The following is a 27,042-nucleotide window of genomic DNA, read 5'->3' as shown; positions in this document are numbered from 1 at the left end:
CAATGCTTAAACTCTTCTGTGCATCCATTCTGGAGAATCATTAATATTAGCAATCACTTTCTACCTGATGTAGGCATCCGATACTGTGGTTACAACTGGGAGATTGCCAAAATAGTACTGTTGTGTTGGTATCTTGGCCTGGGGATCTGTTTTTCTATTCCCGAGGCCAGACGTTGTTTTGTGAAACAACCCTGGGTAAGAATCAGGGAAACCAACTGATGCTCTGGGCCTGCATCTGTGAGTGTTGCTCCCACCAGGAAGGCATTTACCACTTTGGGTGCAGGGGTCAACATGAAGGAGATTGACAACAAAATACTCCCCACCTCCTTTAGCTGGATTATTAGTCACCGTGAGCTGATTGCCCCATCACTGGGGTCCATCCCCAATCCCAGAGTCCTCAGAGTACTCTTGCCATCGAGGATATTCAGATCTTGTGGAAATTTATTAACCATCACGAGGCACGGGCTAAGTTCCCATGGAATGCTAATCCTGTTCATAACCATCTCCGTCCCTGCAGCAACATCATCCATTTGTGGATTATAAGGAAAATCAACAGTTTTTATGAATAAAATCCAGTCTCTCAAAAACAAAGCCCTTCACCCGGAGGATGTTAATGATTCCCACCCTGTGCTTCAGTTGAGTTCAGTGTTACATCTCCCAGCTCATGGACCTCCCATATTCATGAATTTCAAAATTATTCCAACTCCCTTAAACATTAATCACATGATTAGCAAGTTCTTGAAATTGAAAAACATTCATAGATATTTAAATTCATACGGTTAACCCAAACTGTATGCATTGAACCTCACCTCTCAAGATGAACAGAGTCACTGAACCTCTACAAGGTCGAACCACCTGTAGGTTCACTGGAGCCTTTCCTGCTGTTGCTGCTGGGAAAATGTGGGAAGTTGGTGAACAAGAGGGTGAAAGTTTGGAGCGGAGTGGGAATGACACAGCTGAGGCCTGAGTGAGCTCTGGGCTTGGAGAAATGTAGTCACAGAGTAACACAGAATAGAAATGTGTCCTTCAGCCACCTCCTCCTTTCCGGCTATGGAGCCGACAAACTTGTCCCATTTTCCATATTTGGCTCACATCCTTCTAAAAGCTGTCCTATCCATGTACTTACACAACAGTCTTTTAAAAGATTCTGGGTTAGGTGGTCAAACAAGGGGGAATTAATGTTCAGTCATTTAGAAAGTTCTCGGCTTTACTGAACAAGTTTTGTTCCAGACCCTGGTCCACATGACAAGACTCCCCCAGTCCCCATGACAATTCCTTTCCTCTCCTCCACCCATTCCATCTGCCCAGTACCCAAATACCCCTCCTACTGTGTCCCATCATCCCACTCTTCCTGTTTCCCTGCCCACCTCCCACTCTGGTTCCATGCTCCAGGTTCCTCTCCCATCAGACTCCACTACCCGCAGCCCTGTGTCACCTCCACCTATCACCTCCCAGCCTCTGTCCTCTCCCATCCTCCTGTCAACATTCCTCAGCCGGATCCACCTATCACTTCCGAGCTTCAGCTCCTCCATTTTCCCTCACCTCGTTATGTTGGCAGGTTTTTTCTAATCACTAACTGGGCAGGAGATCTATATCTCTCCTTACTGCCGGCTGTGTTTCCTCTGTTCCTGCTTTGTGGAATTTGCTTTTCTCGCTGAATCATAGGGATTCATAGATAGAGAGTGAAACACGCCATTCGACCCATCTAGTTTGTGCTGAACTATTCCTCCAACCCCATTGCTCTGCACCCGGACCATAGCCTTCTCATTCTTGTACTAATATAAATTTCTTTTAAATGCTGAAACCGAGCATGTACCCAGCACTTACACTGTATCACTTCCGCCTTTTTGTGTGGACAGCCTGGCCGGAGGGGCATGTGAGCTGGGGAGAAGTCCGCTTGAAGGAGTTACTGAGACGGTGTGTTGATCGGTCCTGTAGTTCCGGATAGTGCAAAGATCACAGAGACAGAAAGTGAAAGCCAGCGTTTTTCGCTCTTCGGGCACCATTTTAGTTGGTCACAGTGAACTCCGTGAGTCCTTGGACATGGAAGATCATCTGTCTTGTGCTGTATGTCATGATCTGTTTCAAGATCCTGTCTTAATCGACTGTGATCACAGCTTCTGCCGATCCTGTATTACTCAGTACTGGAAGAGACCCGGCACAGCGGCCTGTCCCATATGTAGAAGAGAGACTTCCTCCAAAACCCTGAGGCCAAACCGCACCCTCGCCGGCATCGTTGAGTCGTTCGCAAACCGGGAGACAACGCAGCAGGAATGCAGCCGCCACAAGGAGAAGCTGACGCTGTTTTGCCAGACCGACAAGCAGCCCCTCTGTGTGCTCTGTCAGCATTCAAAGAATCATCGTGGCCACGAGCTGTTGCTGCTGGAAGAGGCCGTGCAGGAGCTCAAGGTGAGCAGACGGAAAATCACAACATCCAAACGTGTCGGTTTTATCTCCGGAGTCCGAACTTTAGATAATGTGTTTCTGTTTGAAGGCGTTGTTCTGTACAACGTTGTTCGGAACGCAGAAAGGTGAATAGGGTCCAAAACACACAAAGTGCTGCTGGAACTCAGCAACTCAAGGGGAATAAAGAGTTGGCTGAGAGCTTTAGTCAGGACTAGAAAGGCAGATATAGGAGCAGTATTGGGGATTCTGGCCCATCGAGTCTGCTCCACCGCTTCCTCATGACTGATACAATTTTCCCCTCAGACCCAGTCTCCTGCCTTCTCCCATATCCCTTAATACCCCGGCCAATCAAGAATCTATCTGCCTTTGCCTCAAATACACTTTTTGAACGCCTCCATAGCTGCCTGTGGAAATGAATTCCGTAGATTCACCACTCTCTGGCTGAAGAAATTCCTGCTCATATTTTGGACTCACCATTTTTGGTGAAATACTGAGATGAGATGGTGATAAATAGACGTTCTGGTGATGGAGACAGGATGGTGGGTGGTAGCTTGGTGCCAGATGAAATTTAATGCTGAGGACGATGACATGTTATACTTCTGAATATATTTATTCAAAGGGATGGGGTCAATTGCTCAAATTCAGATAATTAAGTGAAGTAAAAGAAGTTTAAAACTTCATCGATAATCTTATTTTAAACCATTACAATTAAATAACATTCTACATGGAGAGAGTTCAGGGTTAAAATCTCTGGAATTAAATTCCAAATAAATAATCTTAAACACCACATAAAGAAAGAAAAGCCTGGCATAGCCATGGTTTAATGATGATATCTTACAGCCCAGCTGATACCCATCATAATGTATATTGCTGGTCCTTTCTTTCACTACTGTGCAACTAAACCCTGTCTTTTCATTTCTGTCTTTCTTCCTGTAAGCACATTCTTAAAAACTCTTATAGACAATAGACAATAGGTGCAGAAGTAGACCATTCGGCCCCTCGAGCCAGCACCGCCATTCTGAGATCATGGCTGATCATCTACTATCAATACCCGGTTCCTGCCTTGTCCCCATATCCCTTGATTCCCTTATCCATAAGATACCTATCTAGCTCCTTCTTGAAAGCACCCATAGAATTGCCCTCCACTGCCTTCTGAGGCAGTGCATTTCACACCCCCACAACTCTCTGGGAGAAGAAGTTTTTCCTTAACTCTGTCCTAAATGACCTACCCCTTATTCTCAAACCATGCCCTCTGGTACTGGACTCTCCCAGCATCTGGAACATATTTCCTGCCTCTATCTTGACCAATCCCTTAATAATCTTATATGTTGCAATCAGATCCCCTCTCAATCTCCTTAATTCCAGTGTGTACAAGCCCAGTCTCTCTAACATCTCTGCGTAAGACAGTCTGGACATCCCAAGAATTAAACTTGTAAATCTACGCTGCACTTCCTCTACAGCCAGGATGTCCTTCCTTAACCCTGGAGACCAAAACTCTACACAATACTCCAGGTGTGGTCTCACCAGGGCCCTGTACAAATGCAAAAGGATTTCCTTGCTCTTGTACTCAATTCCCTTCGTAATAAAGGCCAATATTCCATTAGCCTTCTTCACTGCCTGCTGCACTTGCTCATTCACCTTCAGTGACTGATGAACAAGGACTCCTAGATCTCTTTGTATTTCTCCCTTACCTAACTCTACACCATTCAGATAATAATCTGCCTTCCTGTTCTTACTCCCAAAGTGGATAACCTCACACTTAATCACATTAAACGTCATCTGCCAAGTATCTGCCCACTCACCCAGCCTGTCCAAGTCACCCTGAATTCTCCTAACATCCTCATCACATGTCACACTGCCACCCAGCTTAGTATCATCAGCAAACTTGCTGATGTTATTCTCAATGCCTTCATCTAAATCGTTGATGTAAATCATAAACAGCTGATGTTCCAATACTGAGCCCCATGGCACCCCACTAGTCACCACCTGCCATTCCGAGAAACACCCATTCACCGCTACCCTTTGCTTTCTATCTGCCGACCAGTTTTCTATCCATGTCCATGTCTTCCCCCCGATGCCATGAGCTTTGATTTTACCCACCAATCTCCTATGTGGGACCTTATCAAATGCTTCTGAAAATCGAGGTACACTACATCCACTGGATCTCCCTTGTTTATCTTCCTGGTTACATCCTTGAAAAACTCCAATAGATTAGTCAAGCATGATTTGCCCTTGGTAAATCCATGCTGGCTTGGCCCAATCCAATCACTGCTGTCTAGATATGCCACTATTTCATCTTTAATAATGGACTCTAGCATCTTCCCCACTACTGATGTTAGGCTGACAGGTCGATAGTTCTCTGTTTTCTCCCTCCCTCCTTTCTTAAAAAGTGGGATAATATTAGACATTCTCCAATCCTCAAGAACTGATCCTCATTCTAAGGAACATTGGAAAATGATTACCAATGCATCCGCAATTTCCAGGGCCACCTCCTTTAGTACCCTAGGATGCAGACCATCTGGACCTGGGGATTTGTCAGCCTTCAGTCCCATCAGTCTACTCATCACCGTTTCCTTCCTGATGTCAATCTGTTTCATTTCCTCTGTTACCTTATGTCCTTGGCCCATCCATACATCTGGGAGATTGCTTGTGTCTTCCCTAGTGAAGACAGATCTAAAGTACTTATTAAATTCTTCTGCCATTTTTCTGTTTCCCATAACAATTTCACCCAATTCCTTCTTCAAGGACCCAACATTGTTTTTAACTATATTCTTTCTCTTCACATACCTAAAAAAGCTTTTGCTATCTTCCTTTATATTCCTGGCTAGCTTGCATTTGTAACTCATTTTTTCTCCCCGTATTGCCTTTTTATTTAAGTTCTGTTGTTCCTTAAAAGTTTCCCAATCATCTGTCCTCCCACTCAGCTTAGCTCTGTCATACTTCCTTTTTTTTAATGCTATGCAATCTCTGACTTCCTTTGTCAACCACTGTGGCCCCTATCCCCCCTTTAAATCCTTCCTTCTCTGGGGGATGAACTGATTCTGCACCTTGTGCATTATTCCCAAGAATACCTGCCATTGCTGTTCCACTGTCTTTTCTGCTGGGCTATCCGTCCAGTTAACTTTGGCCAGCTCCTCCCTCATGGCTCCATAGTCTCCTTTGTTCAACTGCAACACTGACACTTCCAATCTGCCCTTATCCTTCTCAAATTGCAGATAAAAACTTATCATATTATGATCACTACCTCCTAATGGCTCCTTTACTTCAAGATCGCTTATCAAATCCTGGTCATTACATAACACTAAATCCAGAATAGCCTTGTCCCTGGTCGGCTCTCGTACAAGCTGTTCCATGAATGCATCCTGTAGGCACTCTACAAGCTCCCTATCCTGGGGTTCAGCACCAACCTGATCCTCCCAGTTCACCTGCATGTTGAAATCCCCAATAACTACTGCGACATTACCTTTGCCACATGCCAATGTTAACTCCCTATTCAACTTGCACCCAGTATCCATGCAACTGTTTGGTGCCCTGTAGACAACACCCATTAGGGTCTTTTTGTCCTTACTGTTCCTCAGTTCTATCCACACAGACTCTACTTCTCCTGATCCTATGTCCCCCCTTGCAAAGGACTGAATCTCATTCCTCACCAACAGGGCCACCCCACCCCCTCTGCCCACATTTCTGTTCCTACGATAGCCAGTATACCCTTGTGCATTAATTTCCCAGGTCTGATCTCCCTGCAGCCATGTCTCCGTTATCCTAACAACATCATAGTTCCCCATTCGCACCTGAGCTTCAACCTCATTCGCCTTATTTCTGACACTTCGTGCATTCAGATATAGAATTTTTAGCCCATTTCTCCTCTCTGTTTAAATCACTGCCTATTGTGCTTAACCCAGCTCCCCAAACTCCCATCGGGTTATTCACCCCTGAAATTTGTTGTCCTTCCTAAATTTACTTATTCTTTCTCCATGTTCCGTCAGACCATCCCTCTGTACACGAGTCCTCCTTATCACTTGTTCCGCCTCACCTTTCTCTATTACACACTTAATATTCCAGAACCGTGTTGTCCCCACCTGTCCTTTATTCTTCCTCTCGCTATCCTCTCTCTCATTCTGGATCCCTGCCCCCTGCAAATTTAATTTAAACCCCCCCCCCACCCCAATGAACAGCACTAGCAAACTTTCTTGAAAGAATGTTAGTACTGCTCCAGTTGAGGAGTAAACCGTCCCGTCGGGACAGATCCCACCTTCCCTGGAACAAAGCCCAATTATCTAAAAACCTGAAGCCCTCCCTCCTGCACCATCCTCTCAGCCACGTATTAATCTGTATAATCCTTCTGTTCCTTGCCTCACTCGCACGTGGCACAGGTAGCAATCCTGAGATTGTTATCCCAACGTTTTGTTCACAAATATTATTAATTCCGTGGCTGAAATATCAGAGGAGATCCTCTATTGTGCTCATACCTCTCACTTTAAATGAAATACATATACTGCTTTATTCAAGAGACTGAAACCTTTCTGAGAATCTCTGTTAATTAAACAAAATGAAGTATTTAGTTTTCAGACCTGCAGAGACACCAAGTTGTAAAAATAAACTGATCTCTTGCAGGAAGAACTGAAAACGTCACTGAAGCCAGTCCTGGACAGGAAGGAGGAATGTGCTGCTGTGAAAAGTGATTATGAGGAAACATTAAAGCATATTCAGGTACATAATAATGTCACATCATTCCATAAGCCATTGTTACCTGGGTTTCAGCACCTGAGTTACAGGGAAAGGTTGAACAAGTTAGGTCTTTATTTTTTGGAGCATAGAAGGTTGAGGGGGGACTTGATAGAGGTATTTAAAATTATCAGGGGGTAGATAGAGTTGACGTGGATAGGCTTTTTCCATTGAGAGTAGGGAGATTCAAACAAAAGGACATGAGTTGAGAGTTAGGGGGCAAAAGTTTAAGGGTAACACGAAGGGGAATTGCTTTACTCAGAGAGTGGTAGCAGTGTGGAACAAGCTTCCAGTAGAAGTGGTAGAGGCAGGTTCGATATTGTCATGTAAAGTAAAATTGGATAGGTATATGGACAGGAAAGGAATGGAGGGTTAAGGGCTGAGTGCAGGCCAGTGGGACTAGGTGTGAGTAAGCGTTCAGCACGGACTAGAAGGGCCGAGATGGTCTGTTTCCGTGCTGTAATTGTTATATTGTTATAGTTATAAGCTACAATCACATTGAAACTCAAACTGCGAGTGAATAATTCAGTCAACACAGTTATCCCTCACTGACCTCCTGTAGTGGTAAATCCTGAGAAAACTAATATACATCCCCTGATTCTTAGTTAGAGCCTCCTCTTCAGAGTACGTTGCTGCCTGGCTCCCAGTAGTGAGATATCACTGATTCTGGTAACAGCACAATATCTGTCAGTGCTGACTTTCTCTTATTTTCCAAAGGACCAGGGAGAAATGGCAGAGAAACAGATTAAAGCCCAGTTTGAAACAATGCACCAGTTTCTCCGTGACCAAGAAAGGATCGCGCTGGAAGATCTCAAACTGGAGAGAGAGAGAAACTGCCTGGAAATAAAGGGGAAGATCGAGGATGCCACAGAAGTCATCTCATCACTTTCAGACACCATTCAGGACATTGAAGAAGGGCTGAAGGAAGAGGACAGCATCAAATTTTTAACAGTACCTCTCCCTGATTTTGTTCTCTCCATCCTTTTGTTAACACTGATATTAAGATCAAACAGTTTGCCATACAACAGTACACTATTATCACTCTAATGGTATGGAGTCAGGCCGTTCCTCACATCAAGCCCACAGCGATGTTTACTAGCATCACCAGCCCCTGACACCCATTACTATATGATCCAACTTCAGTCTCACCTCAAAACTTTACAGTTTGAAAACACTCTCTTATTCTGTATCTGTTTTCAGCTTCTTTTACTTCAGCTAATTATCTGAATTTAAGCAAGTGACCCTTTCCCTTTGAATCCTCTGCTTCATCATATATTCAGCTAATACATATTTTGGATTCACCATGTTTGGTGAAATACTGAGATGAGATGGTGATAAATAGACGTTCTGGTGATGGAAACAGGATGGTGGGTGGTAGCTTGGTGCCAGATGAACTTCAATGCTGAGGACGATGACATGTTATACTTTGCCAGGAAGAGGATAATGTAGCACTGGAGATCACAGAGCTAAACTTGGTACACCAAGAGAGCCATCTCTAAATACATGCCCATTGGTCACTAATATAAAATGCATTAACCCCTGTAATATCCACATTTATTATCAAAATAGGTAGATGTCACCGTATACCTCCTTGAGATTCATTTGTTTCATTTGGTTCACTAAATCTGGTGCCCAGTAGCATCAGCATTCCTCCTAGTTCCAAAATCTTGGCCCTGCTTGTTGCTGTGTAATTCTGGCCATGTGAAGAACATAGAAGAGAACAGCACAGGAACAAACCCTTTGTCACAACCACGGATTCGGCTGCACAGCACATTCAGCAATTGCACTCGAGAACATGCACGTGTCGGCTAATTATTATTTCACTGTGATAGTATTTAACTCCATTCATTCCGTCTTGGTGTTCGTCTTGAAGTCTGTGAAATATTGATCTGCTTCAGCATCTCTCACTTCGCACTTGGGCCAAGTCCATACCCGGTGACACCCTTTGTCCCATGATGAACATCATGACATATTAATCTGAACCCCTCCTGCACGTACATGGTCCACACCCCTCCTGTTCATTCACATCTGTCTAAGAGTCTCTAAACCACCATTATCTACTTCCAGCAGCACCCCTTGCAGCAAATTCCAGGCATCCACCACTCTCTGGGTGAAACTTTTGCCCAGTATATCTCCTTTAAACTTCCCGCTACTACATGAAGTCCTGTCCTCTCATATTTTACATTTCAGACCCTCTAATCCAGGCAGTGTCTTGATGAACCTCACACGCATCCTTTCCAATGCCTGCGCCTCATTCCTGTAATGGGTAACTTCATTCAGAAACAACAGCAACGTTCTCAATCACGGCACATTGACAGTGAAACTCCAGTGACCACTATCCGGTCTCTCCCTGCTCACTGGTCTCAGACCGGGAGTTTGACCATAACTCTGCAGTGTGGGAGAATGTTCTGATTGTTCAGACAGTGAGCAGTTAATCCAAGAGGGAACACAGGACAAGTGTCTTCTGAATGAGCCAGTTTTCTGCTCTGACCACCCTGTGATGCCTCCAGTTTTTAATCCTGTCAGATTTGATGTGCATCAGATCGTACTGTACCTCGTGTTGTGGGATGTCCGTCTGTAGAATCTCAGAATCAGAATCAGGTTTAATATCACTGGCAATTGTCAGTAAAAATGTGTTGCTTGTAGGTAGCAGTACAAACTTTAAAAATTAGAGATATATGAAAAGTAAATAATTAGTGAAAAAGAGAGGCAAAAAAGAAAAGAAATAGTGAGATAGTGTACATGAGGAAATCTGCAGATGCTGCAAATTCAAACAACACACACAAAATGCTGGTGGAACACAGCAGGCCAGGCAGCATCTATAGGGAGAAGCACTGTCGACGTTTCAGGCCGAGACCTGTCGTCAGGACTAACCGAAAGGAAAGATAGTAAGAGATTTGAAAGTAGTGGGGGGAGGGGGAAATGTGAAATGATAGGAGAAGACTGGAGGGGGCGGGATGAAGCTGAGAGCCAGAAAGATGATTGGCAAAAGGGATACAGAGCTGGAGAAGGGAAGGATCATGGGATGGGAGGCTGAGGGAGAAGGAAAGGGGGAGGGGAGCAGCAGAGGGAGATGGAGAACAGGCAGAGTGATGGGCAGAAAGAGAGAGAAAAAAGCAGGGGTAAAATTTACCCCAGGGATGGGGTAAGTAGGGGAGGAGGGGCATTAACAGTAGTTAGAGAAGTCAATGCTCTATCAGTTTGGAGGCTACCCAGCCGGTATATAAAGTGTTGTTCCTCCAACCTGAGTGTGGCTTCATTTTGACAGTAGAGGAGGCCATGGATAGACATATCAAAATGGGAATGGGACGTGGAATTAAAATGTGTGGCCACTGGGAGATCCAGCTTTCTCTGGTGGACCGAGCGTAGGTGTTCCGCGAAACGGTCTCCCAGTCTGCGTCGGGTCTCACCAATATATAAAAGACCACACCGGGAGCACCGGACGCAGTATACCACGCCAGCCAACTCACAGGTGAAGTGTCGCCTCACCTGGAAGGACTGTCTGGGGTCCTGAATGGTGGTGAGGGAGGAAGTGTAAGGGCAGGTGTAGCACTTGTTCTGCTTACAAGGATAAATGCCAGGAGGGAGATCGGTGGGAAGGGATGGGGGGGATGAGTGGACAAGGGAGTCGTGTCGGGAGCGATCCCTGCGGAAAGCAGAAAGGGGGGGAGGGAAAGATGTGCTTGGTAGTGTGATCCCGTTGGAGGTGGCAGAAGTTACGGAGAATTATACGTTGGAACCGGAGGCTGGTGGGGTGGAAGGTGAACTTTCCGGCTCTCAGCTTCATCCCATCCCTTCCGGTCTTCTCCTATCATTTCGTATTTCCCGTCCCCCTCCTACTTTCAAATCTCTTACTATCTTTCCTTTCAGTTAGTCCTGACAAAAGGTCTCAGCTGAAATGTCGACAGTGCTTCCCCAGTGAGATTGTGTACATGGGTTCAATGTCCATTCAGAATTCTGGTGTCAGAAGGGAAGAAGCTGTTCCTAAAACAAGGTGTGTGTCTTCAGTCTCCTGTACCTCCTCCTTGATGGCCGCAGTGAGAAGAGGTGTTGTGGATCCTTTATGACAGATGAGGGCTTTCTGAGGCCTCACCTTTTGAAGATTTCCTCAATGCTGGGGAGCCTAGTGTCCACGATGGTGCTGGCTGGGTTTGCAACATTTTGCATATTTTTCTGATCCTGTGCAGTAACCCCTCCTCACCAGATGGTGATGCAAACAGTTAAGATGCTCTCCACAGTATTTTTGTAGAAATTTCTGAGTCTTTGGTGACAAACCAAATCTCGTCTAACTTCTAATGAAATGTAGTCACAAACATGCCTTCTTTGTAACTGGACCAGTACATTGGGCCCAGGATAGAATCTTAGAGATGTTGACTCCCAGGAACATTCCAATTACTTTGTATTGAAATCTTATCTCTACATAAATATTAATAACTGTTTTTATTCCACAGAAATTTCCAGAAACCCAGAAAAGGTATAACTTACTTCCTGTGTTGGTATGAGTTGAAATTTCTATTTCTAACATGGTTTAACTCCCAGGCAATGGATCACTACTGACATTGTCATCTCTTCCAGAGCAAAGCGAACTGTGCCAGAGCTGCAGAAGGTTTATCCTTTAATAAATGTGGGGAAGCATGTTGGCTCACTGCAGTACAGAGTGTGGAAGAAGATGCTGACAGTCATCAATGCAGGTGGGGTGGAGACTTCGTGATGCAGCTCTTAAACTTCTCATTGATTTGATGTCAATGGATATTTTTGCCAATTTACAGCAGTACTTCACTTGTAGCTTTTAATGAATAAATCCCCCAGGCCAGAAATCTCGTTGAAGCATGAGGGGGCAGATGTGGGAAACGCTGACCTCGTGATGTCTGTAAGCCTTGTGGCAGTCTGTCGAATGTTGGTTATTTGCACATGGCTCGTCCATGCCCGTGTTATTTCCTGTTGGCAGAGCAGACTTTGTAGGTGGGCATGGACTGATAAGAAATGTGATGGTCAGGAGGCAGGGGACTTCACCTGAGAATGACTGACATTCTGCAGCTATCTGTTCCCAGTTCTAGTCATCCTCGACCCCAGTGATCATTTCAAAAGGGAAATGAAAGGATTCGTGCGAAGTTTCAGATAAAAGTTAGTGTGAGCGTTCTGTGTGACTGCATGTTCCAAGACTCAGGATAATTACAAGAAACTGGTCTCTGGTCTCTTGTGCTCTCAGTCTCTGTGATTTATACCTCCCCCCCACCACCAACTCTACCACCACTATCGTTCACCAACATTCGCCATTTGCAGTCATTTGGCATTAAAGAGGCTGTGTCTGTTGCTTTTCCAAATGTGCCTGTTTCCACCTGTACCACACCTTGTCACCTCCCTGATGTCTGTACAAGGCAAACCCTCATTGCGGTTAAACGTGGAAAACTGTGGATGGTCACTGTTCCTTCCTCAAATCCAACTCTCATTAACCCCACCACTGTACGGAAGGAGGGCTGATGACCAAGGTGGTTTCTTTACCGTGGAATAGAGTGCAGTTCCACAGATTGTTCTGAGAGCATCTCCAGTCAGTTTTGGAGAAATGAGGATTTGGAAAGGGCTCTGTAATGGAAAGCAGTCAGCTGTGAGGTGTGACGTCAAAGGGGCTCCTAATCTTTTACAATCTGTATGAATGATTTGTTGTGACAGTGGGATGCAAAGTGTCCAAGTCTGCTGATGAGACAGACCGAATTCCCATTGTGGGCTGTGTGAAAGATGCAGAGGGATGTCAGGATGATGGACAGTTGACATGGCAGGTCTGGAGCTTTCATCCAGACAGAAGGGTAGAGGGATGGAGGGTGGTGACCAGTGTTGTGAGATGAAGGGAAGGGCTGGATCAAGAGGTATCAATGTCACTGGGGGTTCATGTGTCCAGCTGTCCTGTGAACACTCTCCAACTCAGACACGGCCGTTCAGTGTTGTGCATTACCTCACGCAGAGCCTCTGGTCTTTAGACACACGCTCTCTGCCTTTCACTCTTACCCAAATGCATCTGGTAGGAACGTGCTCTCCTTTACCTGTTGTGCAGGTGGGGAGCAGACCTGTCATCGGTCCGTCTCCCTGTTCAGATCTTTGGATCCCTGCTGATTCCACAGCCGCCACGGTGCTGTCGGGAGGGTGGTGAGTGTGACTGACTGACATTCTGTGTCCATCTGTTTCCAGCTCCGGTCATCCTTGACCCCAACACAGCCAGTCCTCATCTTCTGCTGTCTGATGATCTGAGAACCGTGAGATACACCGGGAAACGGATGCAGCTTCCCGATAACCCACAGAGGTTTGATTTCTGTCCGTGTGTCCTGGGATCAGAAGGATTCACATCAGGAAGACATTCCTGGGAGGTGGACGTGGGGAATAAGACTAAATGGGACATTGGCATAGCCAAGGAATCCATCAACGGGAAGGGGAATATCACTCTGAATCTGGATAATGGATATTGGGCAGTGACACTGAGAAATGGGACAGCTTACTCGGCCTGTGCTACCCCACCGGAAAACCTAAAGCTGAGTGTTCCTCCGAGAAAGATCCGGATCTCCCTGGATTATGAAGGAGGAAAAGTGTCCTTTCATGATGTGGGTAACCTGACCCACATCTACACTTTCAATGGCACCTTTACTGGGAAACTATACCCTTACTTCTCTACTTGTCTTAATCGTGACGGCAAGAATTCTGACCCACTGATAATCTGTCACCGCAGAGTAACAATCCAGGAGGATGAAGATCCAATCTGGGAATAAAACAGTAGGCGGGATCAGGTGCAACTTTCCCAGAACTTGTATCAATAGGGAGCCCTCACAGGAAGCCCACAGGGAATCAGAAATCTGCAATGAGTAGCTGATCATCTGCCCCAGGACTCAGCGGGACAGTGTGGGGCCCTGGCAGTGGTGCAGGCTCTGGGAAACCTCACTGACATCAACAGGGAGAGTCTGGAAAACCAGGAGCAGAAATCCCAGTTGTATTCCATAGTCTGCGCCTTCCTTCATTTTATTTGTTCATATGCTGACCACAGAACTGTTGGTGATTCGATACGGTCCAAGCCCCCGTGGACATTGAAATGAATGCAACCTAATCCTGCAGATTATATCTTTGGGATTCACAACAATTGTCCATTTGGAACTGAACCAGAGGGACTGCAGGGTTATCAGGAATGTTGAGGGCATTTATACTCTTTTTCCAAAGATATGAATGACGAGGTACATCATTCTGTGCCATGAGGTTCCTTGAACAACAAATTTGAATTTCTGAGGCATCGAGGAGGTTGGTTGGCCCAGCAAGTCCATGCCAGCTCTCTGCAGGACTGAAGGAATCAGTCCTATTCCCTGGGAATTTCTCGGTGGTCCTGAATTTTTCTAGGCTTTCATGCAGTCAAATTGCACCCTTTAAAATCTGTGACAGCTTTAACTGGTGCAGTTCCACCAGAAAGACAATCACCACAACTCTGGTCTGTGGTGGAGGCTGTCATCAGAGCAGACTCAATGTGCTGGAGCTTCTCCGAACTACCTCCCCAATCCTGTAAAGTCACTTGGATCTGGTTGGGTCTTTCCTGTCTGTTCCCCATAACAACGTGGATCAAATCTCATCCAGTGCTACCCTGTGTGTATTAATCATAGAGTCTATCACAGAAAAAGGCCCTTTGGCCCACAATGCCCTTGCCATCTGTGACATCAAGTTAAACCGTACATCTGCTAGTATTCTCCTTTTCTATATCCCTCCTCTTCTATCTCTCCATTCATTTGACCCTCTGTTCCACTACCCCTCTGTTCCTCTTTCTCTCCATGCTTCTATCTCTCCATTCATTTAAGGTTGTGACATGTTGCATTTACCTTTCACTAGGGTGCTGCAATGAAGCTGAAAGTGATTACATCCTTGTTCAACAGGTTGTAATTCAGATAATGTTTGGGGACACGAGACATTATTTGGCTCAGGTCCTATATGTTCACAGGTTCAAACACTCAGTTATTATCAGAGTATGTATCCATATACAACTCTGAACTTTGTATTCTCCAGAGAGCCACGAAACAAAGAAAGAACAGGAATGTCATTCAGAGAGAAACATCAAACCCACCCCCTGTACAAAAAAAACAGCATTGACCCCCCCCCCCCAAAACGCCTGCTCCTTATAAAACCGAGCAGGAACATCAACCCCCAAAATACAACCCCTCCCCACACAAAAAACTATCCAAGCATCAACCCACAATCACATTCCCCTCACGCAACAAAACAAAAAGGAACAGGTGATAAAAACACGTATAAAACCCATAAGTCTGAAAAAGCCCACAGTCCAGAAACACAGTGGTTCAATCCACAAGCACAGAACTACGATACTATCCTCATCGAGAGAGAGGGACACCACACGAGGCAGAGAGCCCTACCTGCCTACCACAGTGATAGTCCACTCACAGAATCCTTCCCCTGCAGTGATCAGAAGGGAGACAGACGGCACCGAAACCTTCACTCCCTCACCCTCCGCATTCGACTCACTGTCTCTATCTTCCTCAATGCTTTAATCTGCGATAAGTGGACGCTTTGAATGACAAAATGGAGTCGAAGTTGAACAGTTCTACAAAACTGACTCCAATATATTGACAGGTAGTGATGCATCAGTTCATGTAATTTTTGTTATAGAATTATAGAGAAGTACAGCAGAGAAACAGGCCCTTTGACCCACCGAGTACTTGGCAAAACAACTTAAACTACCTTTCCCCATTGACTGGCACCGGATCATGGCTCTCCATTCCCCAATCATCCACCACCCTATCCAAACTTCACTTAAACTGTCTGTAAAACCAGAGGACACAGCCTCAGAATCTCCTTATAGAATGGAGATGAGGAGGAATTTCTGTAACCAGGGAGTGGCAAACTGTCGAGTTCTTTGCCACAGGAAACTGTGGAGGCCAAATCTTTATGCAGACAGTATTTAAGGCTGAAGCTCATAAATTCCTGATTGGTCAGGACGTGAATTGATATGGGGAGAAGGCAGGAGATTCGGGCTGAGAGGAACATTGGATCAGCCATAATGAAATAGTGGTGCAGACTCAATGGGCCAAATGGCCTAATTCTGCTTCAATATCATATGGTCTCACAGTCTTAAATAATGAAATCGCAGCAGGTTGCACACTCTCAGGACCCTCTAAATGAAAAAGCTCCCCCACATGTTCCCCATAAACTTTTCACCTTTCACCCTTAACCCATAACTTCTGCTTGTTGTCACACACAAACTCAGTGGAAAAAGCCTTCTTGCATTTACCCTGTCTGTACCCCTCCTAATTTTGTATACCTCTATCAAATCTCCCTCAGTCTTTGATGTTGTAAAGAATACAGTCCTAACCTATTCAACGTTTCAGTATAACTCAGGTCCTCCAGTCACGGCAACATCTTGTACATTTTCTCTGTGTGGTTTCAACCTTGTTTATATCTTTCCTGTGGATAGATGACCAAAACTGCATACTATACTCCAAATTAGGACTCACCAACTTCAACATAACATCAATTCCTTCTAAGTACATTGATTTATGAAGGCTTTCTTTATCAAAAACTTTCTTTATAACCCTCTCCACATGTGTCGCCACTCTCAACAAATCATGGACCTGTACTCCCAGATCCTTTTTTCCTTCCACTCTCCCCAGTGCCCTACCGTTCGCCGTGTAAGACCAGCCCTGGATGGCCACACTGAACTGCAAAACCTCACACTTGTCCACATTAAATTTCATCTGCCACTTTTCAGCCCATTTTCCCAGCTGAAGCAGATCTCTCTGCAAGCCATGATGCCCGTCATCACTGTCCACTATACTCACAATCTTGGTGTCACACTCAAATGTGATCTTTGTGTCTTTTAATGTTTTGGTCTTCAGTCTGTTGGATTACACAGGGGAGCGGTAACCAACGCACTCTGTGTAGAGCATCCTCTGTACCCCGTGTTGACTGTATTCACTCCACTGTCCCCAGTGTTTGTAACAGGATGCAGAGTTTGTTGTGTTCATTGTTTATGTATCCAGTGAGAAACACATCTGTGTAAACACCCGGGACACTTTACTGCATTTGCACAGCGACCTCCCCCCTTACCACCATTCTGGGCCCCAGACAGTCCTTCCAGGTGAGGCAACACTTCACCTGCGAGTCGGCTGGAGTCGTCTATTGCATCCGGTGCCCCCGGTGCGGCCTCCTCTATATACCAAACTTGGTTTACAGTTTAGATGAAAACACAACACAAAGTATTACATAAGACGATATAAAAAGGCTACACATTTTAATTCCATGTCCCATTCCCATTCTGATATGTCTCTCCATGGCCTCCTCTACTGTCAAAATGAATCCACACTCAGGTTGGAGGAACAACACATTATATACTGGCTGGGTAGCCTCCAACCTGATGGCATGAACATTGACTTCTCTAACTTCCATTAATGCCCCTCCTCCCCTTCTTACCCCATCCCTGACATATTTAGTTGCTTGCCTGTTCTCCATCTCCCTCTGGTGTTCCCCCCCCCTTCTTTCTCCCGAGGCCTCCCGTCCCATGATCCTTTCCCTTCTCCAGCTCTGTATCACTTTTGCCAATCACCTTTCCAGCTCTTAGCTTCATCCCACCCCCTCCGGTCTTCTCCTATCATTTCGGATCTCCCCCCTCCCCCCACTACTTTCAACTTTCTTACTATCTTTCCTTTCAGTTAGTCCTGATGAAAGGTCTCGGCCCGAAACGTCGACAGTGCTTCTCCCTATAGATGCTGCCTGGCCTGCTGTGTCCCACCAGCATTTTGTGTGTGTTGTTGTTTGAATTTCCAGCATCTGCAGATTTCCTCATGTTTACTGTATGATTTTGTTCCTTTTCGGGAACACAACATATTAGGGAGGCTAAGCACAGGGAAGGCTGCTCAAGTATTTTACAGTTCTTTTCAGCAGAAAACCAAAGTCTGACAGAGAAAGTCACTGAAGCTGAGGTACACTTTACATCTTTCATCGTTGAGCATAACCTGCCATTCCAGGTGTGTAAGCACACAGGCGTTTGGGATAATGATTCCAGATTCAGAAACAGCAAAATCTATGCCCGCTCATCAACCAAGACAAATTGTAATTGTGATGTGGAAAGGGCATTCAGCATGGTGCGTCACATTAAGACAGAATTCAGAAGTCAGCTGTCTCACAAAACACTTGTGAATCTGATATGTTGCAAAATTAACAAATTCATTGACACAGACTGTTATGAGGTTGAGACTTCTGGCAAAATGCTCAAATCTGCCAAGCAAGCCACGTCACAGTGCAAGGAAAGCTTGCAAAAGAAATAGAAAAGCTATTTGTATTAGCATTTAGCTATTAGCATTGAGACTGTAAAAAAATACTCAACAAGGAATGTATATGTATTTGTGTGTGAAAATAATTTCAATATGTGATCAAATAAATTGTTGTATTCTTTCATAATCAAATGTCCTGTATAAATACACCCGTGGAAGTCGACTGGGGTGGAGGTATATGGGGTTTCGGGGGGCGGGGTGGTGCTGCTATCTCCCTGAAATGAGTTTTGCAGGGTGGGGTGTCTGAAAGTGACTCCGACTGAATATCGTGTAAGAGTCGGTTGTTGCTGTTGACTGTTTCCTCGACACCTGGTGAATCACTGTGTTCCCAGACATTGTGATCCCCTCAGTCTGGTAAGGAGACGTGGGATGTGGACCATCTCAATTCCCCACAACTCCTGCTGGACAGTCGGGAGCCGCGAGTGTGCACTTGGCATCTGTTAACACATCCTGTCCCGTCTGGGTGAGCGTGAATAAGTGGAGCAGTTCCCCCACCTGCTGGCCGCACCGGGAAATGCACCTTCTCCAGCAGTCTCCCAGAGCTGCCTGCAAAGTAAAGGTGAGTCATAAAGGATTTTAGAAAGATATTCTGATCAAAAGTATAACTCAGCGGATAAAGGGGCCCCTAAGTGATCAGTGTCTATGTGTGCAACCGCGAGACAATGGTGAGGTTTAATGAATTGCCTGTTATAAAACTGAGCAAGGGTGTGGAAGCTGGCGAATTTGTTGAATTTTCCAACATCCACTTTTCCGTCCGTTCTGGTATACTGCTATTTTGTAAAACCGTAGTTAATCGTCGTTAACGTCCTGAATTCAGGACTCTGCCAATCCAGCTGATCAATGTAAGGAAGTTCAGTTCATAGCAGTGCCGCGTTCAATCTGAGGATGGGGAGGGCGATCAGCCGGAATATCTGTGTAGTTTCACGGTGCAGTATCGCCATCTGCTGCTGGAAACCGGTACTGCAGGACGGAAAGAAACAAAATGCCACTCTCAGCTGCAGTAAAGTCAAGCCGAGTTTATTATCAAAGTACGAATATGTCAGGATGATAGCCTTGAAATTTACCTTCTTGTCAGTGTTTACAGAAAAATAAATACGATAGAATTTCGGGAAAATTATACGCAAACAATCAATGTACAAAAGAAGACAAATTCTGCAAATAGGCTTCCAGTCGTGGAGCACTTCCTCTGGTAGCTTGTCCACAATCGTGTCACTCTCTCAGTGAATACATTTCCTTCCAGATTCCTCTTCAATATTTCATCCTAGTTGTAATCTCACCCAGACATAGTGGAAAAGCCTGCATGTTCTTACCCTATATATCCTGTACTGTTCATTATGTTGTATACCTATCAAATCGGTCCTCACACACCTAAGCTCATGGGAATTAACTCCTCATCTGTTCAACCTTACCCTATAACCCAGGTCCTCAAATACTGCCAATATTATTATACATTTTCTCTAAATGCTCCTTCAATCTTACTGATATTTTTCCTGTAGGTAGGTAACCAGAACTGGTCACAATACAAATTAGACTTCACTGACATCTTATACAACTTTACCATAACATCCCAACTCAAAAGGTGCTTTGATTTATAGACGGGCAATGTGCCAAAAAATCTCTTTACATCCTTTCTACCTCTGAAACCAGTTTCAAGGTATCCTGGTTCTGTATTCCCAGATTCCTCTGTTCTACTGCTCTCCTCTATTCACTGGCATTAACCATGTAAATCCTACCCTGGATTGCCCTCCAAAAAGTGCAAAAGCTCTTGCTTGGATTCCATTTCATCTGCCATTTTCAGCTTTTTTTTCCCCATTTTGTCCAGATTTTACTTTAAGCTTTGATAGTCTTCCTTGCTCCCCACTACGGCCCAATCTTGTAGTTATCTCCAAGTTTGATGATCAGTTTTCCATATTATCACCCAGGTCATTGATGTTGAAGACAAACTACAGTGGACCCACTACTGATCGCCGGGGAACATCACTTGTCACAGGCATCCAGTCAGAGAGAGGCAAACAAAAGGCAAATAAATAAATGAGGCAAGTGAATTTGTCCACACCAGTTCAGGAGGTATAAATGTAGGGTAAATTTATTGTCAAAGTGAAAGGAACAGGCAAGAATTTATTGTTTACGGAATGTCGGCTTTGGCAGCAGGACCAACATTTACTGTCCTTGAGAAGATCGAAATGAGAGACTTTAGTTGCTAATTTCATGTGCTGTCATTGATTTAAATCAATTCCTTAATAATAATGAAATATTGAGGTTAGTATTCTATTAATAGATGACGTGATTGGATAATAGAACATAGAAATCTACAGCACTTTACAGGCTCTTCAGCCCACAATGTTGTGACATCCATGTAACCTACTCTAGAAACCGCCTTGAATTTCCCTACCACATGACTGTCTATTTTTCTAAGCTCCATGTACCTATCTGAGAGTCTCTTAAAATACCCTACTGTATCCTCCTCTACCAACTTCACTGACAGTGCCTTCCACGCACCCAACACTCTGTATGAAAAACTACCCTCTGACATCCCTTTAGTACCTCCTTCCAAGCACCTTAAAACTATACACCCTCGTGTTAGCCATTTCAACCCTGGGAAAAAGCCTCTGGCTATCCACATGATCAATGCCTTTCATCATCTTATACACTCTATCATGTGACCTCTCATCCTCCGCTGCTCCAAGGAGAAAAACAAACACTCCTATTGGTGCAATTTACTACCTCAACCTCTACACCCAGTCTGAGTGAAAATCCCCACCGACCAATCAGTTTCCTCTCTCTCGTCCCACGGAATCCCGGATTGTGCTTCTGTCCCGGCCGATGCTCCCTGATCGGTGAAGGCAGGGAACACTGGAATCTGCCCACTCTCCCTCCAGGTCCCATCCACCGCTGGAATGTGGGAGGAAACTGGTTCACACGGTGGAACCCCACACGGTCACGGGAAGAATGTACGAACAGATTACAGACAGCAGCAGGAACCGAACTCTCTCAGGGATCACTGGCGCTGTAAAGCGATTGCATTACCACCAGGTTGCTGTGTCGCCCACCTACCATAAATGTTTATACAACAGCCAAGTCTGTGTGGTTTCATCGATTTAAATCATTACCTAACAATGATGTTAAACAGAGTTGATTGAGGTCAGCATTCCATAAACACGTGGTGACTGGATAATGAACACTGTTATCAGTGCAATTTTCTATCCCGAAGTCTACACGCAGAGTGAAAATCCTCACCGACCCATCAGTTTGCTCTCTCTCCTGCCCCTGTGTCTCTCGGAATCCTGCACTGTGCTTCTGTCTCCGCTCCCCCCCCAGGTTGGTGAAGGAATCTAACATCGGAATCTGTTCATTCTCTCTGTTCCAATTTCCCTTTACCCAGGAAAACAGTTCCGGCTGATTAACATATCAGCCATTCCATCATGGTCGTGGAGTCAAATCTCACCACCGAGCAGCAACTTGGAACTGGATTACCGAACAGTAAATGCTGGTTGTGCTGGGGTGACCACATTCCCTACTCTCTCTATACCCACGACTCTGTGGCGAGGTATTGGTCAAATACCATCTATGAATTTCCTGACGATACAACCGTTGTTGTAGAATCTCAAGTGGTGATGAGAGGCATACAAGAGCGAGATATACCAACTAGTGGAGTGATGTCGCAACAACAACCTGACACTCAATGTCAGGAAGATGGAAGAGCTGAATGTGGACTTCAGGAAGGGTAAGACGAAGGAACACATACCAATCCTCATAGAAGGATCAGAAGTGGAGAGAGTGAGAAGCTTCAAGTTCCTGGGTATCATGAACTCTGAGGATCTAAGCAGGACCCAATATGTCGATACAGTTATAAAGAAGACAAGACAGTGACTATATTTATTAGGAGTTTGAAGAGATTTGGTGTGTCAACAAACACACTCAAAAACATCTGTAGTTGTACCGTGGAGAGCATTCTGACAGGCTGCATCACTGTCTGGTATGGAGGGTACTGTACAGGACCGAGAGAAGCTGCGGAGGGTTGCAAGATTAGTCACCGCCATCTTGGGTACTAGCCTACAAAGTACCCAGGATATCTTCAAGGAGCGGTGTCTCAGAAAAGCAGCGTCGATTATTAAGGACGCCCAGAACCCAGCATGCCCTTTTCTCACTGTTACCATCAGTCAAGAGGTACAGAAGCCTGAAGGCACACACTCAGTGATTCAGGAACAGCTTCTTCCCCTCTGCCATCCGATTCCTAAATGGACATTGAACCTTTGGACATTGCCTCACTTTTAATATATATTATTTCTGTTCTTTGCACTAAATCTATTACATATACGTATACTGTAATTATTCTTTTTGACACTTCTATATTACGTATTGCATTGAAATGCTGCTGCATAGTTAACATAATTCACGACACATGCCGGTGATAATAAACCTGATTCTGATTCGGTAAACAATGGTAAACATTGTCGAGATTTACAGAATTTTGCTCGTGCCCATCCTGCGGTACCGGTTCCCACCAGCAGGGGGCGGTCCGGCACCGTGAATCCGCACTGACCGTTGGGATTTTCGCCACCGCCGTCGTTACAAACGGCACCGCAATGAACTCACCTCAACGCTGAACCGGTTCCACAATCCATGGACGCACTGTCAAGGACTCGACAACACATGCTCCCAGTATTATTTATTATTTTCACAGTTCATTGCTTGTTTACCAGTCTTTGTATGGCTTTTCATTGATTCTATTGTGTTTCTGTGTACCTACTGCGAATCTCGGGGTCAGGATACTATATGGTGACATAGACGGACTTTGATAATTAATTTACTTCGAACTTTATGGCTGACCCGACCAGAGAGGGTGATTCTTTTTACGGGTTTCCCACATTTCCTTGTTGACAGAGTTTTGATTGTTGTTTGATGTGTAACCTTGGCTTATGCTCAACGCTGTGACTGACGGGAGACTGCAATGACAAACGTTTGGCCCGAAGCAAAAGTGTTTGAAGGGAGTATTTGAACGCTGCTTTATGGAGATGGAATATGGTAGAAATTAGATGTCAGTGAGGTCATGAGGCTGAATTCAAATGTAGAAAAAAGGGCCGAAAGGATCTCTGGCTTCTCCTGCTGAGCCAATGTTGATCCAATTTCTTACTTCATCCTGAATGCCTCCTAATTAAACTGTGGATCTCATTATCCAAAGGGAGGGCAAGAGGCTGGCTGGAAGGTGAGAGGTGAAGCCAGGTGAATGGGAAAGGTCAAGGCCTGGAAAATAAACAATAAGATAAAAGAGGAGAGTGGACAATAGGAGAAAGGGAAGGAGGAGGGGACCAATAGGGAAGTGATAGGCAGCTGAGAAGAAGTAAAAGGTCAGAGTGGAGAATAAACGGGGACAGGGAAGGGAGTTTTGTTCACCGGAATGAGAAATTAATATTCATACCATCAAGTTGGACAGTACCAAATGGAATAGAAGGTGTTGCTCCTCCACCCTGAGGATGGTCTCATCTTGACACAAGAGTAGGTTATGGATCGACAAGTCAGAATGGGAATGGGAAATGGAATTAAAATGTTTGGCCACCGGGAAGTCCCACTTGTGGCAGACGGTGTGGAGGTGCTCGATGAAGTGGACCCCAATTTCTGATGGGTCTCACCAATGTAGAGGAGACCACATTGGGAGCACCAGACACAACAGATTCATGGCAGATTCACAGGTGAACTGTTGCCTGACCTGGGGGAGCCTTTGGGGCCTGAATGGAAGTGAGGGAGCAGGTGTATGGGCTGGTGTAGCACTTTGGCCACTTGCAGGGATAAGCAACTGGAGGGAGATGTGAGGAGTGACAAATGGACAAGGGAGTCACAGAGGGAGTGATCCTTATGGAGAGCATGGAGAGGGGGAAATATGTTTAGTGGTAGGGTTCCTGTGGAGATGGTGGAAGTTGCAGAGGATAATGTGTTGGATGTGGAGGCTCATGGAGTGGTAGCACAAGTGGGACATTCTGACTGATGGGAAGATGGGGTGAGCACAGATGTACAGGAAATAGAGGAGATGTGGATGAGGGCAATGCAAATAGTAGAGGGAGAGGACCCCATTCTTTAAAGAAGGAGGACATCTCTGATGTTCTGGAACGGGAAACAATGAGAACAGATGTGGTGGAGGCAAAGAAACTGAGAAAAGGAAATAGCAGCTTTACACCGGATAGGGTAGAAAGAAGGATAGTCCAGGGAACTATGGGAATCAGAAGATTTATAAAATATGTCATTTAACCAGCCCCACCATATGCCACTCGGTGCAATTTCCTGGACCAGCTGTCTTAAGATCACAAGTAAATGGGAGAGTCTACAGGTACTTCAATCCTGTCTCACCAATTAATGATTATGACTGGTCTCCATTATCCTTTTGAACCTTTCCTTCCTACGCTCTATTTCTCAATCTATCAAAATTTTATCTACCTTCACTTTAAGTACATCTCCTGAAGAGTTGGCTTCCACACGCACTGTGCAGGGAACTGCAGACAGCATCCTCATCACTGACCCTCCTTCCTTCAGAAATGAGATGTGCAATGACATCCGCAGATTCTTCAATTTTATTAAAAGCTCCTTCCTAAAAGAGCCCGCCATTGCCTACCTGCAGCATGACCCAGACAATATTCCTACACAGGCTGATAAGAGGCAATTCTCAGCCGAGTCACTAAAGTACCAGTATTAACACCTCCAAAAGGAGAAAGTCTAACAATCTACCTTTCACTTTGAACAATGTTGTTCTCAGTGAGTCCTCCACCGTCAACAGCCCGATGATCTTAGACCAGAAATGTTACTGGATGACTGAGGGGCAAGTTGGAGTTCAGGTACCCGGTGTTGAGTGAATCATCTCCTGATTTATCAGCATCCTGAGCCTGTCCTACCTGCACAAGGTGGCCACACGGCAATAAAGATTACACAGTGGATGGTGGCATTGACAGTGTTTCCAGTGTTCCATGAATATGGGATATGCTTGCACACTCCCGGGACTAGAAGATCGCACGGTAAATGGTAAATGTCCATGCTGTTAAATGTTTCTCCCTGACATATCTTCTTCATTTTATGAATATTTACAGCCCAAAATAACAGAGAACAGTTCATTATCTGGCTCTTAAATTCAATTTGTTCATAAAGATCTTTTCTGAACTTCAGTACTGAATGGACCAACTCCGTCTAATTCTGTCTTTTTCATGAGAGGAAGTATTTAAAATTCGTCAAGTATTACTCTCGAGAGTCATTTGATATCAAAGGTTCAATTCTTTTGTAGAAATGAGCAGATTGACAATCCAACTCACCTCTGACAGGTGGATGTGCAATCGCTATAATGCGGCCCATCCTGAGACATCCCTGCCACTCTCAGACTGATTGTGTGTCAGGATTGGACTGAACGGGGTCAGGCCTCCCACCGTTTCCCCACAGTGACACAGAGCTCCAGACATGAAACCGGTTTTGGTTTTGGTTGCAAGGGAGGTTATAGTCATAGAAAAGTACAGCACAGAAACAGGCACTTCAGCCCATCTAATCTGTGCTGAGCCATTTAAACTATGGTCCCATACCTGCACCAGGACCATAGCCCTCCATGCTCCTACCATCCATGTACCTATTCAAACTTTTCTTAAACATTGAAATCAAGCTTGCAGGCATCATTTGTGCTGGCAGCTCATTTAACACTCAGGTTGGTAAGTTTCATGTCATTTACAGTTGTTAAATTAAAAGAGTGGATTAAATGGAGTTCACTTCTCTCATAAAAGCCTATGGATGTATGGAATTGTGCAATAGTTATCTCATCTGAATATATTTATTCTGTGAATTTTTCATACTTGTAAATTATGCTTTTAATTGTTTTGTTTTGCTTTGTATTTATGATTGTCAGAGAAATAGCCAAACTGTTCAAGTCATTGCTGTCTTTTACACCAGGTATCAGATATCATAAAATTACTCAGGCAGGGAGCAAAATATTATTTAGTGGCTTAAGAAACAATTAAATGTTTTTTCATTCAGAGAGCTGGAAGCGTTCTCATTCAAGAAACACGTTAGTTAATCGAATAATGAGTAATTATTAATATATTAATTGGAAGCCTATATTACAAGAGGGAAGAATTGGCATTAATGTCCCTTTACCAGATTCTCAGCTACATATCCAATGCTTAAACTCTTCTGTGCATCCATTCTGGAGAATCATTAATATTAGTAATCACTTTCTACATGAGGTAGGCATCCGATACTGTGGTTCTAACTGGGAGATTGCCAAAACCGTACTGTTGTGTTGGTATCTTGGCCTGGTGTTCTGTTTTCCTATCTCCGAGGCTAACAGTTATTGTGTGAAACAACCCTGGGTAAGAATCAGGGAAACCAACTGATGCTCTGGGCCTGCATCTGTGAGTGTTGCTCCCACCAGGAAGGCATTTACTGCTTTGGGTGCAGGAGTCAACATGAAGGAGATTGACAACAAAATAATTCCCACCTCCTTCATGCCCAGTCACTGTGAAAGTTTTTGTTCAAGACCCTGGTCCACATGACAAGACTCCCCCAGTCCCCATGACAATTCCTTTCCTCTCCTCCACCCATTCCATCTGCCCATTACCCAAATACCCATCCTACTGTGTCCCAT

The 27,042-nt window shown here is 44.8% G+C and overlaps 1 protein-coding gene across 1 annotated transcript; it reads left to right on the top strand.

The window, feature by feature from the left end:
* Positions 1 to 1,706: 1,706 nt before the first annotated feature.
* Positions 1,707 to 14,137, top strand: LOC132394855 (zinc-binding protein A33-like). The gene is made up of 6 exons (XM_059971262.1): positions 1,707 to 2,409; positions 7,021 to 7,236; positions 7,849 to 8,082; positions 11,583 to 11,605; positions 11,707 to 11,822; positions 13,315 to 14,137. The coding sequence occupies exons 1-6, from the start codon at positions 2,044 to 2,046 to the stop codon at positions 13,884 to 13,886; spliced, it is 1,527 nt and encodes a 508-aa protein (XP_059827245.1). The 5' UTR covers positions 1,707 to 2,043; the 3' UTR covers positions 13,887 to 14,137.
* The last annotated feature ends 12,905 nt before the right edge of the window (positions 14,138 to 27,042 follow it).

This window comes from Hypanus sabinus, chromosome 5 (genome assembly GCF_030144855.1).
Source record: "Hypanus sabinus isolate sHypSab1 chromosome 5, sHypSab1.hap1, whole genome shotgun sequence".
Classification (NCBI taxonomy): Eukaryota; Metazoa; Chordata; class Chondrichthyes; order Myliobatiformes; family Dasyatidae; genus Hypanus; species Hypanus sabinus.
This window is presented reverse-complemented; position numbering and strand designations above follow the sequence as displayed.

Coding starts and splice junctions, on each gene's coding strand:
- LOC132394855 (XM_059971262.1), top strand. CDS start 2,044: ATGGAAGATCATCTGTCTTGTGCTGTATGTCATGATCTGTTTCAAGAT. Junction 7,237..7,848: donor AGCATAGAAGGTTGAGGGGG/GACTTGATAGAG, acceptor TATTTTCCAAAG/GACCAGGGAGAAATGGCAGA. Junction 8,083..11,582: donor ACAGCATCAAATTTTTAACA/GTACCTCTCCCT, acceptor TTTATTCCACAG/AAATTTCCAGAAACCCAGAA.